The following is a 13,500-nucleotide window of genomic DNA, read 5'->3' on the forward strand; positions in this document are numbered from 1 at the left end:
TAATACAAGGCTATTGTAGTCCATGTATCTTCATCACCCTGATTCCGGGGTCCTCCGACCTAAGAGGAATAAAAAAAAGCCATCAGGAATTCTTGCCCAATGCCGCATTGCTGGAAACTCTTGCATCAAAACGCCTTCGTCTCACATACAAAGCTTCCCTTTTCCTCCCTGTCCGTCCAAAAAAGAAAGAAAGACGACTCTGTAGAGCCATCGACCTGTTCCATAAACAAGCAAACTGTCCAAATGTACCGTAGCATACCATAGCACTCCGTCCAAGCTGTAAACAGGGAAAAAGAGAAAAGAAAGGCTTTTTTTGTCCCTCTGCTCATGCTGTAAAAGTGTCAAGACCCATGTGAAGCAAAACAGAAATCATTCCCTCCTCCAGGAGCCCAGCCACCAAAACGTTGTATTGCGTTGCGTTGCGTTGCGTTGCGTCAAAGTGTGCGTAATGTGCGCGTAATGTGCGCGTGTGTACAAGGGAGCGCGCGGCCTCGTTCCCGTCCAATCCACCACCGTCCAAGTCTATAGACATTTACATGACCAAGGCCAAAGCAAAGAAAAATTGAAAAGGGGGGAGAAGAAGCCAAGAACCCGGAAACCAAATGCAAAGGGTGTCGGATAGCGCAAGATTGTACAGCATGAGTTGATTTCATGTATTTCTCTTTCTCTTCCAGGCCAGTTCTGCTATCAACTGGTCGATCCATTAATACCATTAGTTATACCACTGTCCATTGCTGCCTCGTCCTTGACCTCATCTTGGTCAGCGTGTCCATTCGTGCCGTTCATGGTCGGCTTGGGCCGTGGGGCTGAAGTTGGGCTGATTGGTGAGGAATGAATGCCGTTCGGGAGCGGCGAAGGGCTCGTTGTATCCTTGATGAGATGCCCTAGGCCTTGAGCCATGCAAAGGGCGTTGTAGTCCGTATCCCCGGGATACGCCCGGGTCAGGCCTCGTCGGGGAACTCGCGTCTCCGGAAATGGAGTCCGGCTCGTTTGAGAAAGAATCGGCAGTTGTTCTCCGACCATGACTCCGTCGACATAGTATTTATATCGCGGGGCGAGGCCATGGTAGCGGCCGGCATCCGGGTCTTGCTTCCATTTGAAAGCCGGTTGCCATTGTCCCTCGCGTTCCATGAGCTCACAATACTCTGCTCCTAATTTGATGCCTCGCAAGTGTGGAATGCCAGGCACAATATCCATGAAGTCGGATACCTATGGGGAGAGAGAGAAAAAGGGTTAGTTACATTGTGAAGGGAGGTTGAGGGGAAAAAAAAGATGGCGAATCTTAATGCCTGTAGTGCAACTTACCTTCACAAAGAACATGTCCGTTGCCTCGAACTTTTCCCATGCATCTCGCTTGAGCCTGTCTTTGTTGTCGTAACTCAAGCTCTGCGGTGCCTCATCGCCATAGCATCCAGGGAGCTGCTCACCAAGCTCCCACAGCTTATCGGAGAAGAGCGTGTATCGCAACCACTCCGTTCTCCAAAGGCTGACTTTGGCAAGTCGGGAAGTCGGTACGCGGGTCCAGGAAGCGTCTAGTCAAGTGTTAGCAAAAAGTCTCTATGAATATGGGTAAGAGGGGTGCGAATTGTTCGGCTTACATTTAGAGAGACTCAGATCCTTCTCCCCCAGCAGCAGGGCGATGTGGGTGCTGAGAATCCACTGCTCACGACCCTCAGCGGTATTGTTCGTCTCTGGGCGGATCGTGTCGAACCGGGGCGCGCGTATGTACTTGAATTTTTCGGCAACGGCCGGGGTCTTGGGGTTTGATGCTGTACAGAGCCATCGCAGCAATGGGGGCAGCTTCTCTACTCGAGCACGCTCTTGCTCCTCGCGAAGGCGTTCCTGTTCCTCGCGCCGTTCTTGTTCTTCGCGAAGGCGTCGCTGTTCTGCTTCTTTGGCGGCTCGTTTCCGCTCCACTTCTTCCCGCTCGGCACGCTCTTGGCGTTCGCGCTCCCTACGTTCCTCTTGTTCACGTTGTTGTCGGGCCTCCTCGGCAGCCTTGCGTTCTTGTTCTTTATGAAGCCGTTCCTCTTCCTCCCGCTGCCTCTGTTCTGCCTCTTCCTCCCTCTTCTTCTTTTCCTCCTCTCTCCTCTTTTCCTCTTCCTTCCTCTTCCTCTCTTCCTCTCTCCTCTTCTTGTCCTCCTGTTCTTGCTTCTTCCTTTCTTCCTCTAAGCGGCGGGCCTCATCCTCGCGCCGACGGGCCGCAGCCTCTTCAGCCTCGCGCCGTTCACGCTCAGCCTTCTCACGAAGCTTGTTGCGCGCCTCGTCTTCTTCTCGTTTCTTCCGGTCTTTCTCTTCCTGCTCCTTTCGCTTCTTGGTCTCTTCTTCTCGTTGACGAGCCTCTTCAGCCTCCCGTTTCTTCCTCTCCTCTTTGGCACGCCTTCGTTCCTCTTCTTTGAGGGCGTCCTCTTTCTCGGCAGCCTCCTTCTCCTTGCCTTGTTCTTCCTCGTTTTCTCGATTTCTTCGATCACGAGGTGCCGCCTGTTCCTTGACATGGTCTGCGTCTGGCATTTCGACATCGTCATCTTCTTGCTTGACTCGTATCGACTTTTCGCCAGATGCATTTCGGACAGAGTCTTTTCGCTTGGGGTCCCGCTCATCATGATTACTCTTGGGTTGGTCGTCCTCGCGATGTTTTCTGGGCAAGAGAGCCGACGATTTGGAAGAGTTATCCCGAGATATACTACCTTTGCGGGGTTTGGCTTCTTCAGAGACTGGTCGCTTTGGCAGGGATCGCTTCTCCTGGCCGTCACCCTCCAGTCGCCGGCGCTTTACCGACCCTTCGTCCTTGTCGATGTCGCTTGGCCGATCTGGGGTGATACTATTTCGATGTCGTTTTGAGAGACCATCTCCCGATACCGAGAGGCGATCTCTCGATTCATCGCGTTTCAAGGCCTTTGTTCGGTCATGATATTTCTCGGATAGCTTGGGCTTGTCTACACTTTCTTCATGTCTTGGCTCGCTGGGGCTGGACGGTTCCTTGGCGCCAGATGAACCGATAGATGCCAAGCTGCCACGTTTTTGCCTTTCCCGCTCGTCTCGCAATTCGCCTTTGGATATCAGCTTCCTTCTCGGCTTGACAGCCTCTCCTTCGGACGAGACACCGGTGGCATCTGACTCGGTACGCTTCGGCTTGGGCACCTTGTGAGCAGGCACAGGGGACGCTTCGCGATCCGAAGCGTTTGAGGCCTTGTTGTCGTCTTTCCGTGGCCGTCCAGGCCCTCTCTTTTGAGAGTTATCGTCGCCTCCATGGCCAGTAAAAGAGTCTGACCTTCGCTTCTCCCGTGGGGCATCCGTCTTGGGGGCTGAGGGCTTCTTCGGCTCTCGAGAGGGACTAGCAGCGTTTCGTTTCAGCGGCCTCGAGTCTTCTTTGGCGTCCTCTCGCTTAGTCCGCTTTTCCTCCCGCTCTCTTTCCCTGTCTCTCCGTCCTGGCGATTTCGCCCTAGCCGAGTCCTTGTGCGTCCGCCTATATTCATCGTACGCGTTTTTCAACATGTGTTCTTCTTCCTTCCAATTCGATCCTTGCCGACGACGGGCAATCTCATAGTACGTCTCCCCTTTGAATTTTCGTGTGGGGTCAAAATTCTGCTGTTCTAAAAGTAGTTCGACGACCTTGATGTTCTCTTGGCCGATAGCCGCGAGCATTGGAGTTGCAAATTCGGCTTGTAAAGTTTTGACTGGGGGAGGGTCCGCACTGGCACCTCCCAGGCCCAGCAGCAGCTGGATTACCAGATCATGGCCTCCTCTCGCGGCAGCGACCATGGACTCGGGGTCGTCGAAGCCTTCCTTGACCTGTAAAATGCGTGCCACGGTTTCTTCGTCACCGCGGCCGGCGGCCTGCCGGAGGGTTTTGTCGTCCAACGGCATGTAGAGTAGGTCGTTCCTCGTCTTGGTGGACCGGACGTTTCCTGTTCTTCGACTTGATGACATTGTTGCGGCTGGAGAGCGGCGCGGGCTGTCGGGTGCATGAGAGTCTCGTACGTCGTGGTAGTCGTGGGAGTGACGGTCCTCAGAAGTGCGGCGCCTTTCGCCCTGTCGCTTTTTGGCCGCGAGGAGTAATGCGCGAATTTCGTCACCATGTTCAGTATCGTCCGTAACTCTATCAATAGGTTCCTCCCCATTCACATTAGCCTTTCGTGGATTGACGCCAGCGTCCAAAAGTAGCTTTACAACGGCAACGTGGCCATTATCGACCGCATCCAGCAAGGGCGTGTCCTTATCGTAGTTGACACAATCCAAGTTGCAGCCAGCGTCAATTAAAAGCTTGACGATATCTTCGCAACCATTAATAGCGGCGATTTGCAGAGGCGTGTTGCCGGCATAGTCAGCTACGTTCAGGTCTTCGGGCCGATCACTGAGCCTCCTCTTTGCACTGTCGTATTCGCCACGTGCGCAGGCCCTGGCGAGTAAAGTCTGGCCGTGTGCGTCCAGGTGTTTCTTGTGAGGTGCCATTTTCACGGGCGAGGCATGAGACTCGGGCACCGTGGGGGTAGCAAGACCTCGCAGCTTGGCGCTACGAGGGTGAGGGCTCCCGCTGGCCGAGGATTCGTCGGAGTGGTAGTCAGCCGAGTGCAGGGGGGGAGGTAAACGCTTCTTCTTAAGGCTGCTGGAAAGATGATGGGCGGGTAACTGTGTCGATACGCTTCTACGATGCTGTCGAGGGTGTGGAGAGATGGAGCGAGTCCGAGTCCTCGGGTCATGATGGGACTGCTTCGAGGCCGGCTTGGTCTCCTTGAGCGTCCGCCCGGTGTCGAGGGTGACGCTCGTGGTTCGCTGGCGGCGAGCCTTTCGCTGGTCAGCTTCGTCGTCGGACTCGGCCTTGGGGGCCTTTCGCTTGTGCGGCAGCAGACGCTCTCCAGACTTTAGCTTGTCACGTAGTGACGAGGAGACTGGCTTGGCGTGGGTGCCCTCAGAGTCAGACGGCGATGCGGCAGGCACAGCGTCGGATCGCCGACGGCGGTGAGATGGAAGCGGGAGCTGTTGACGGAGCTGGCTGTGGTTGTGGGGAGGCGATGTCGGGGCAGAACTCAAGCCGCTGGAAGCGCCGTCCTTGCTGCGAGGTTGGCGGTCCTTGTCGACAGGGCCCGGCAACCGCTTCTTGACACCCTCGACAGACCGGTTGCCAGCCGCATTCTTGTCGCCCTGGTTACTGGCAGCTGGCTGGCCGTTGCCTCTGGCCGAGTCGGCGTCACTCTCGCTCCTGTCCTCCTGCCTCACCTTTCGAACCTTGGAGGGCGAATGGCCATCCTTGCCAGGCAGGACAATCGTCTCGGCGTCTGAGTCGCGGTCGGCACCAGGAGCGTCGTCGATTCGGGCAGCCGTCGACGACGACAGCGACGACGACTCCCTCGTCTTCAGCTTGGGCTCCCTGGAGGGCGACGAGGCCCTCAAAGATGAACGCGGTTTCGGATCCGAGTCGGAGCCAGAGCCTCGTCGCGGGCGCTCGTGTTTGCTTTGCTGCTGAGGGGAAGCGCCAGCATGCTTGGGCGTGTCGGACTCGGCAGCATTCTGCGCGTCCATGACATTTATCTTCGAGAATTGCCAGCGGCTACCACCATCATGGAGATAAGAAACGAGATTCGGCAGCGTGCGAGCCGGGCAAGAGGCCGATTGATCTGGTCACGTCGACCGCCACGTCAGAGCTGCTGGCAATGAATGGCCTCTTGCGGAGATGGATTGGACAGCCGGGGGGGATTTTAGGCACGACAGCAGCTGGCAAAGTGGCGAAGCCCGTTATGCCGGCACGGATGCGGCCGCCTAGGGGGATAAACAATGTGAAGAGGAGAGAGGAATTATATCTGCTACGATGAGGGCCGATGGGGCGGGCGGCGAAGACAGGCGGCGTGGGAATGAGTCGATGCTTTTTTTTTCCCGGTCGGATGTCAAGAAGGCAGAAAGACTGGAGTTTCAACCTTCAATCGAAGCGTGTTCACCGTAGTGCTGCCCAGGGCACGGAGTACGGAGCAGTTTAGCGGGCTCGAGAGCTGGGAAAAAAGCACGAAACTGCCGGGGGCTGGGAGCTGGGGGGGGGGAGGGTCGCGATTGATAGCGGACAATGTACAGGCATCGATGCGGTGCTACCAGCAGCAGCGGCAGAGCGAGGTACTGCTACCGCCACCAGTAAGACGTGGTCATGGGAGCCGGCAGAGCGTCGAGTCAATCGCGGAGCGCCTGCGCATGCCGGATCAAGGAGCAGGCGAGAGCGGACAGCGCAGCCGGTACACGCACGAGCAACAATCAACAACTGAAGCACATGAATAACACTGCACGAACATACAGCATCATGACAACACACACCGCAGGCTACTATAGATACATGGACTAAGAGCCTGAAAACGGGACTTGGTGCGAAACTCAGCCAGCAGCGCCGGGCTAGGCTGCCGCGCGCTGATTGGCCGTGGCCCCAAGCCGCTCCAGCCGGCGCAGCGCCTTCGCGGTGCAGTTGTGCGGCCGAAACAGCGGAGTCGCAGCCTAAACAAAAACCCTGTCAAGCCCTGTCTAGCTGCCATCCCGCTAAAGGTGCGCCCAAAAGGCCCTCAAGCATTGGGGCTGCAGTCGGTCCCCGCCGTCTGCCAATCACGGCTGCAGGCGGCATCGGCAGTCCTGGGAGGCACCTCGCGTTGTCTGGGCTTGAAATACGGGCGGTCTCGCCTCTCCTCTATGGATTCTACTGCAAGAAAACAAAAAGGAACAAGAGAGAGAGGACGGCATCCTTGCCCGCCCATCCATCCTCACGCATGCACGCATCCGACCGCGCTGTGCCGTGCTGCAGTGCAATGGATGGATGGATTTGATGCGCTCTTTCTCCTGCTCTTGCTCTCGCCGGTGCGACCTGCAGCTCAGCTCAGCTCAGCACGCATTGATCCATTGATCCATTGATCCTATCAGTCAGGGAACCATTGAGCGGTGCACCAGATAACATGGACAGCACAGCACGGCACAGCACAGCACGGCAGAGCCTGGTCTGGCGGCGTCTGACTGCTCGGCGGCTCAACGCGACGCCAAACGCTGCACGCCGATAAACAACACTCGTGCAATTGATTGAACTTTGCACAACCTACGCCTACACGGGACTAATTCTGCCCGGCTAACCCTAAGCGGCATCCGTTCTGCTGCGAGGGAGCAAACAGGCGCTGCAGCCCCCTAACTCGATGTGGCTATTCGCTGGCTCATCACCCCATCGTCCCCCTCTTACGACCATTCGATTCGATTCGATCTTCTCCCAGTCAAGCCAATCCATCCCCTCGCGACTTTCATTCCGAACAGGCTGTCTCGCTCATTGGGGAGGGGGAGTTCTTGGCGCAGCTCAAGGCAGCTTCTCTCCTCCTCGTCGACAATTTGCCGGCCTGAGTCCTGCCTACTGTTACTGTATCATGGCAACCCGAGGCATCGGCGACGCGTGGCTTCCCTCTTCTCTCGAAGCCGCCAGAATCACTTCGCTTCCGTCGACGGCCTATTATTTGCCCAACTTTATCAGCGAGGAAGAAGAGCGCTTAATTCTTGATAGAGTGCGTGCTGTATCGTTGTGTTGCCGCCGTGACGGGTGCCATGGTGCAGCCTCGCTGATGACGCCGCGCTCAGATCGCCGCTGCTCCTCGTCCGCGATGGAAGCAGCTCACGCATCGACGTCTACAGACCTGGCCGTCCGATCTCGTCCAGAACAAGCTCCTCGATGCGCCGCTGCCTTCCTGGCTTGAATCACCCGTAGTATCACGCTTACTGTCCCTCCCGCTCTCCGACGACGGCCAAGGCAACAATGTCAGACACATCTTCGCTGAGAGCCCCCACCAGCGCCCGAATCACGTCCTCATCAACGAATATCCTCCCGGTATTGGTATTATGCCGCATAAGTTAAGTATTATGGCAAAAGTAGATGATCCTTGGCAGCTTCGAAATGCTCATCCACCCTAGGATGGCGCTGCGTACTGGCCCGTCGTGTGCACCGTCAGCCTCGGCGCAAGCCTCTGTCTGAACCTGTACCGCAGCAAAGAGGACGGCGCCCTTGATCCCGAGCCTGCCTGGCGCATTATCCAAGAACCTCGTAGTCTTCTCATCACTACAGACACTCTCTACACAGACTACCTGCATGGGATATCCGACACTAAGGAGGACCTTGATCTTTCCGCCGATACGATTGTGAACTGGTCCTTACTTCGAGATGCCGAGGCGTTTGCCAGCGGTCGAAATCCGAGGCAGACCCGCACCAGCCTCACGTACCGCGACGTCCTCAAAGTTTCCAAAGTCGGAGCCAAACTAGGTCTTTTCAACAAGCGATAAAAGCGTGCTCAATGTTCGACGAGCCAACTAGCCTAGAATACAAAGGGGATCATGATCCATTTTCCCACCAACTTGTCCGCCCCAAATTTGCCGGCATACCAAGCTTTCGTTCCATATGCCGTCGCGCCGAGATTTGCCAAGACGAAGATCAACGAGCACAGGACAGATCTGTTCAAGATGCATCCTGCCGGTGCCGCAACGACGGAAAGGCTCAAGTAGAGTAGGCATTCGAATGTGTAATGGGGGCAAATGAAGTATTTGAACCAGCCCTCGTTGGGAAGCGTATATTTCTTGAGTCCTGCCAAGTAGCTGTGGCATTGGTGCTGCTGAGCACCCGCGAATCCAAAGACGGCCGCCCCAATGATGATTTGTGGTGTGAAGTGAATTGGCTGCGGGTTCTCCCACGATTGAAGAATTGCTCCTGTCAAGTTCCGTCAGCGTCACTTCCATTTTGAGTACTTGATTAGGATATGGACAAGGCCCATTAGACGAACCTGAGCCGTGAATCCAGACGGAGACGCTCAATGCTGTGTAGTAGGCCAGTCCAAGAGCCCAGTGGACAAACCACATGGGAGATGAGCCGGGCTTGGTGACAAAGATACACTCAAAAAGCCTCCTTGCTCCCTGAGAGCTCATCAATAGCCATGCCACCAGTGTCCCAGTGAGACCAACCTCTGGTGATTGACTCTCGACTGCAGACAAGTGTTGCATCTCGGCCATGCTCCGCATCCACGACCCCTTGGACAAGAACTGCCGGCCCCAGAAAATGGACCATGACAACGATGTGATGTAGAAATGTATGAACCATGAATGAGGTAGCTGGCCATAACTTGTCAGGACGTCGAAAACCCCCTGAGTGGGCTCCGGTTCCTTGGCCTTCTCGGACGGTTGACTGGGCTTCACCCTCCTTGCACCGTAGTCTAGCAAGGCCCTGCGCATATGCTCCGGGACTACGGCGAGCATGAAGATGTTGGCCGCACTGAAAATGAAGAAGATTTGGCACCACTCGGCCGGTGATGGGTCACCAACGCCAAGCGTGGCCAGCAAATGGGATGCACTGCCCATCTTTGATCTGTCCAACAAGACGCAGAAGAAGATGAGACGGAGAAGAGATTGAGAATGTGAGAATCAAGTGCCTTGGAAACAGCGGTGACAGAGACAAGAGATGAATAAATAGGTAAGTAAACAGAAGGCTCAGCGTTGGTTTCAGTTGAAAAAGACTCCAAGTAATCGGTAGTGCGAAATTTGGTTGCCGTTCTGGTTGGCCGCCTGTCCTGTCCTGAGCTAGCCAGCATCAATTACTCCGACCCCTCCCCACCACTGCCGGTACCTGATGGTAGAGCACTGCAAGCAGCTTCTTGGCAAACTCGTGCGGCTAGACGGAACCCTCTCTCTGGCTTAGGAGACATTGGCCAACACTTTTGAACGTCGGCGATAAAGGGGCCAAGCCGCGTGCTAATGGAATCGGCGTTGCACTGATGTGGGGTTGGAGCGGCGGCTCGCTTGTGGATATGGGCGTTTGCCGCAAATTGTTGCTCTTGAGATCCACGGATTCACGGCTGTATGGCTGAAAGGGGAGTGCGATCCGTCCATCTACGACACATCTTAAGTGAGGTTAAGCAGAGAGCGATCAAATGTCTTTGTGAGGGATTGAGAAGAAGCGATGCGACGATTCAGGGATGATGGCAAGCAAAGTGCCTACCTTATCTAGTATAGGGTAAGATAGGTGTAGGTGCCGAGTATTCGTGGGCAGAGTTGTATTATCGCAGCTGGAAATGCCATGGTGATATTGATCGGCGAAAGAGGGGCATTTCGGAGATCAGCATTTGTAAGTACGTATCAGTTACGGAGTACATTGGCATTGTACACGCGTGTCCAAGATCAGGTACTCCTCCTCTTCATCTTACCTAGTATGAAACCCAAATCAGAAGCTACGGATATCTACGCTCCGTCGGATATATAAAACCCGGGCCACGAGGGAAGATTACCTGTAGACCTAGTCTATGAAGAAGTTTCTATTCGGCATGCCAATACTACCAATGATTCGCCCGGAGCTGTTGATCTAGAGCCGCGGCTGCAGGCGGTGAGCATTGGTGATGTATGTATGACAGCACGACCGGACGGATATCTCATGCACAGATGTCTTCTAGCTCAAGTACCGTCAATGCCTTTTCCGTCTAAATCGCCATAGTATGCAGCAACGTGATATTGTATGTAACTTCTGTCCGTGAACTTTGACACTTCCAATGTCATCGGAAATCCAAACTGCGAGAACGAATTTCCCATCATGCTACCTTCCGCACCTGATGACGACAAACTCTGTCCGTGGCACGTGAATAAAGTCGTCAAAGACCAATCATACAACGCGGGACGACGTCATTCACTCGGCTGTTGCCATTCTTAGTACATGTCGGACGGCATCCAATGCTCCTGCCTGTGCGAGCCGATGATTCTGAGACATCCGTGCTCCACGACTATTATAGTTGTATCACGGAGAATTATCGTTTACATCCAAAGTTTCAATTTTTCCAACCTCCGAGCTTCGATATAGAAGCTCAAGAGGTCAGGATACATCTATGGCATCGGCCAATTGTCATTATCGACGGCACTATCATCCCTTTGTCCCAAACCCGAGTCCCTTTATTCCCTGTCTGATATACACCATGCCTCGCCAGACTTTTTACCCAAAGAAATACGCCTTCAATAGCACCAAGTCTTGCACTGCTGCTTGGGGTTGACATTCTTGTTAACGGCCAAGCAGTCAGAATACTGTGCTTGGCACTTCTTGGCCGCATTGGAAGGAGTGTTGTCGCCAAAGCCCCAGTTCTGCGTGAACTGGCTGATGCCGAGCAGGCGCTTGGTCTCCTCGTTACGCTTCCACCGGCCGCTGGAGCCATCCTGGCAGCCCTTCTGATAGACATTTGTGCACTGGTCGTACTGCTCCTTGCAGGCATCGGCGCAAGCATTGCCGCAGCGTGAAGGGGGATATGATGGGCAGTTGCGGCTGTTCTGGTCAATATACAGCTTGAAGGGGTTGTTGCGCCAATCGCTGTAGATGTCATTGCAGCTGACAATGGGCAGATCAATTCCACCGACAGGCTTGCCTGGGCCATATCCGTACTTGGAGTTGGAGGGCTGTGTGCAAATGTTGGTAGGAGGGGGAGGGCAGGTGGACGGCTTTGTCGTGGTAGCCGGAGGCTTGGATGTCGTGGTGACAGGGCAGGGAATGACGGTGGTAGACGTCTTGGGAGGGCTACCGCCTTGGCCGGGGTTGTGATTCCAACAATCGCCCTTGGAGCACTTGCCGTACTTGCATGTCGAGCCGCAGTACTTCTGAATGTTGCCACACCACTGGCCAAAGTTGAAGCACTGGAGAGCATCGGGGAATCCTGCTTGGATGAAGCAAGAAGCGGTGCCGGCTACGCAAGTAGCGTAAGCCTTCAGGCAATCCTTCTCATTACCCCAATCGGGTAGAGGAGGGAAGCACCACTTTCCGCACTTGTACTCGCAAGTGGGAGGAGTGGTGACGGTGGCCGTACACACGGAGCTGGTGGTCGTGGTGCTGGTGCGCTTGGTGGTGGTCGTAGAGGTAGTCGTGGTGGGAGGAGGAGGGGAAGGAGGACAACTCGTGGAGCTGGGAGGAGGAGGAGGATAGCTCGTGGAGCTGGGAGGAGGAGGAGGATAAGTCGAGGAGCTGGGAGGAGGAGGCGTGTAGCCACAGGGCTCCAAGGACTCCAGATCCACGGCAATGTACAAGTTCAAGAGGCCTCTTCCACCACATGTTTCCGACGAATTTCCGTTGCAAGCAAAGTTGCATTGCGAGTCATCGACCTTGGCAGTGTTGTTTGCAAGAACATTGCCGCACCAACATTCACCTCCAAACTCAGTTCCTGCTAACGGGAAGCCTTCTTTCTCACAGGCAGCCAAGCAGCCCTCAGTGGTAAAGGTGGACGAATCGACATCAGCGGACCAGGAAAGGGTACGTCCCAGTTGCGAATTGTCAGTGTAGCAACCGGAAGCCTTGTAGTCACCGATGGTGACGTCCTTGGTGGGGAATGTTGGGTCTTGCCAGACAGAGAGGGCATTGTTTCCTCCACATGTCTCGGACTTGTCGCCGTTGCAAGGGAAAGTACACTGAGAGTCATCAACCTGAGGACCATCTACAGTGTTGCCGCAGAAGCAAACGCCATAATATTCGAGGCCAGCATAGCGGAAGCCATTGCCTAGCAAGAGTGTTAGTTCCACATCAGAGGCATTCAAAGGCAACAAACAGACCTTTGCATTCAGCAACGCACTGCTCAACAGTCATGTTGTCAGCGGACAAAGATGAGCGGAAGATGAGAGCTTGAGGAGTACCAGGTGTTCCATCTTGGAAACAACCGGAGGCGACAAAGGGCTTGAATTCGTCCAAACACGGAGGCAGCTCCACGTTCCATGCCTGTGTGGATTTCACAAGCGAGAACGTGGCAACCGCGGCCACGAGGGACCGGGAGAAGGCCATTGTGATGATATTGGAGGAGGTCTAAGACACGAGAAGCTGGTGTAAGCCGATCACTCCTTATTCAGGATGCTGAGACAGGCGGCTACTGGTGATGAACGAGATCTCGAGTGAGATGACGACGAGGGGCCGTGGATTTATATACACATTGTCGAAACTACACTTGCCCTTAGGGAACCATACGACGACTTGACGTCTACACAGGACCGGCCTCCACAATCTCTCTCGGACGACACCCACTCACCACCCGCAGCATTGCGATTCAGGCCGCAGGGGTCTTACTCTCCGAAGTCCACCAGATCGGGTTGAGAGGCGCCCCTGTTGCTTGCCATCCCTTGTTCCCGAAAAAGATGCGCCACGCCGCTGTCCATGTAAGCAGCGTTGCAAGTTGCCGTGAGCTGAAGGATAGTACTAACGGGCAACTAGCATACGGTCGCTTTGACCAAAGCGCACTGCCAAGGCCATTGCCGATGTCCCGTCGGGCTGCTTTGTGTTCCCTATTGTCGTCCTGCAAGGAGGAAATAGTATCGGACAGACCAGACCTACCTGTCACTTTCACCCGGCCGGGACGTCAGTGCTGGGATGCCCGAGCTGAGGCTGGCTGAATGCAACTCTGTTGAGTCAAAGGAGCCGGGAACGCCAGAGTGCGCGTATGGCTGAATATGCATGCACACCTTAGGCTGCAGTTCATTCTGTGCCTGGCACACATCAGATTCCTCAGCCAT

The 13,500-nt window shown here is 55.0% G+C and overlaps 5 protein-coding genes across 5 annotated transcripts; 1 reads left to right on the top strand and 4 right to left on the bottom strand.

Annotated features, from left to right (window-relative positions):
- Positions 1-325: 325 nt before the first annotated feature.
- On the bottom strand, positions 326-5,520 carry Triagg1_6764 (uncharacterized protein; the record flags this gene model as incomplete). Its single annotated transcript, XM_062901424.1, has 4 exons — positions 326-522; positions 723-1,209; positions 1,306-1,532; positions 1,599-5,520. 4 exons carry the CDS (start codon positions 5,518-5,520, stop codon positions 326-328), a joined length of 4,833 nt encoding a protein of 1,610 aa, XP_062754380.1.
- A 1,631-nt stretch (positions 5,521-7,151) lies between these two features.
- On the top strand, positions 7,152-8,277 carry Triagg1_6765 (uncharacterized protein; the record flags this gene model as incomplete). The annotated part of the gene is made up of 3 exons (XM_062901425.1): positions 7,152-7,508; positions 7,582-7,869; positions 7,912-8,277. The coding sequence occupies 3 exons, from the start codon at positions 7,152-7,154 to the stop codon at positions 8,275-8,277; spliced, it is 1,011 nt and encodes a 336-aa protein (XP_062754381.1).
- A 32-nt stretch (positions 8,278-8,309) lies between these two features.
- Positions 8,310-9,342, bottom strand: Triagg1_6766 (uncharacterized protein; the record flags this gene model as incomplete). The annotated part of the gene is made up of 2 exons (XM_062901426.1): positions 8,310-8,698; positions 8,772-9,342. The coding sequence occupies 2 exons, from the start codon at positions 9,340-9,342 to the stop codon at positions 8,310-8,312; spliced, it is 960 nt and encodes a 319-aa protein (XP_062754382.1).
- A 1,635-nt stretch (positions 9,343-10,977) lies between these two features.
- Triagg1_6767 (uncharacterized protein) lies at positions 10,978-12,778 on the bottom strand (the record flags this gene model as incomplete). Its single annotated transcript, XM_062901427.1, has 2 exons — positions 10,978-12,500; positions 12,553-12,778. 2 exons carry the CDS (start codon positions 12,776-12,778, stop codon positions 10,978-10,980), a joined length of 1,749 nt encoding a protein of 582 aa, XP_062754383.1.
- A 259-nt stretch (positions 12,779-13,037) lies between these two features.
- Positions 13,038-13,500, bottom strand: Triagg1_6768 (uncharacterized protein; the record flags this gene model as incomplete). Its single annotated transcript, XM_062901429.1, has 3 exons — positions 13,038-13,138; positions 13,192-13,283; positions 13,322-13,500. 3 exons carry the CDS (start codon positions 13,498-13,500, stop codon positions 13,038-13,040), a joined length of 372 nt encoding a protein of 123 aa, XP_062754384.1.

This window comes from Trichoderma aggressivum (genome assembly GCF_033847375.1).
Source record: "Trichoderma aggressivum f. europaeum strain CBS 100526 chromosome Unknown scaffold_027, whole genome shotgun sequence".
NCBI classification, from domain to species: Eukaryota; Fungi; Ascomycota; class Sordariomycetes; order Hypocreales; family Hypocreaceae; genus Trichoderma; species Trichoderma aggressivum.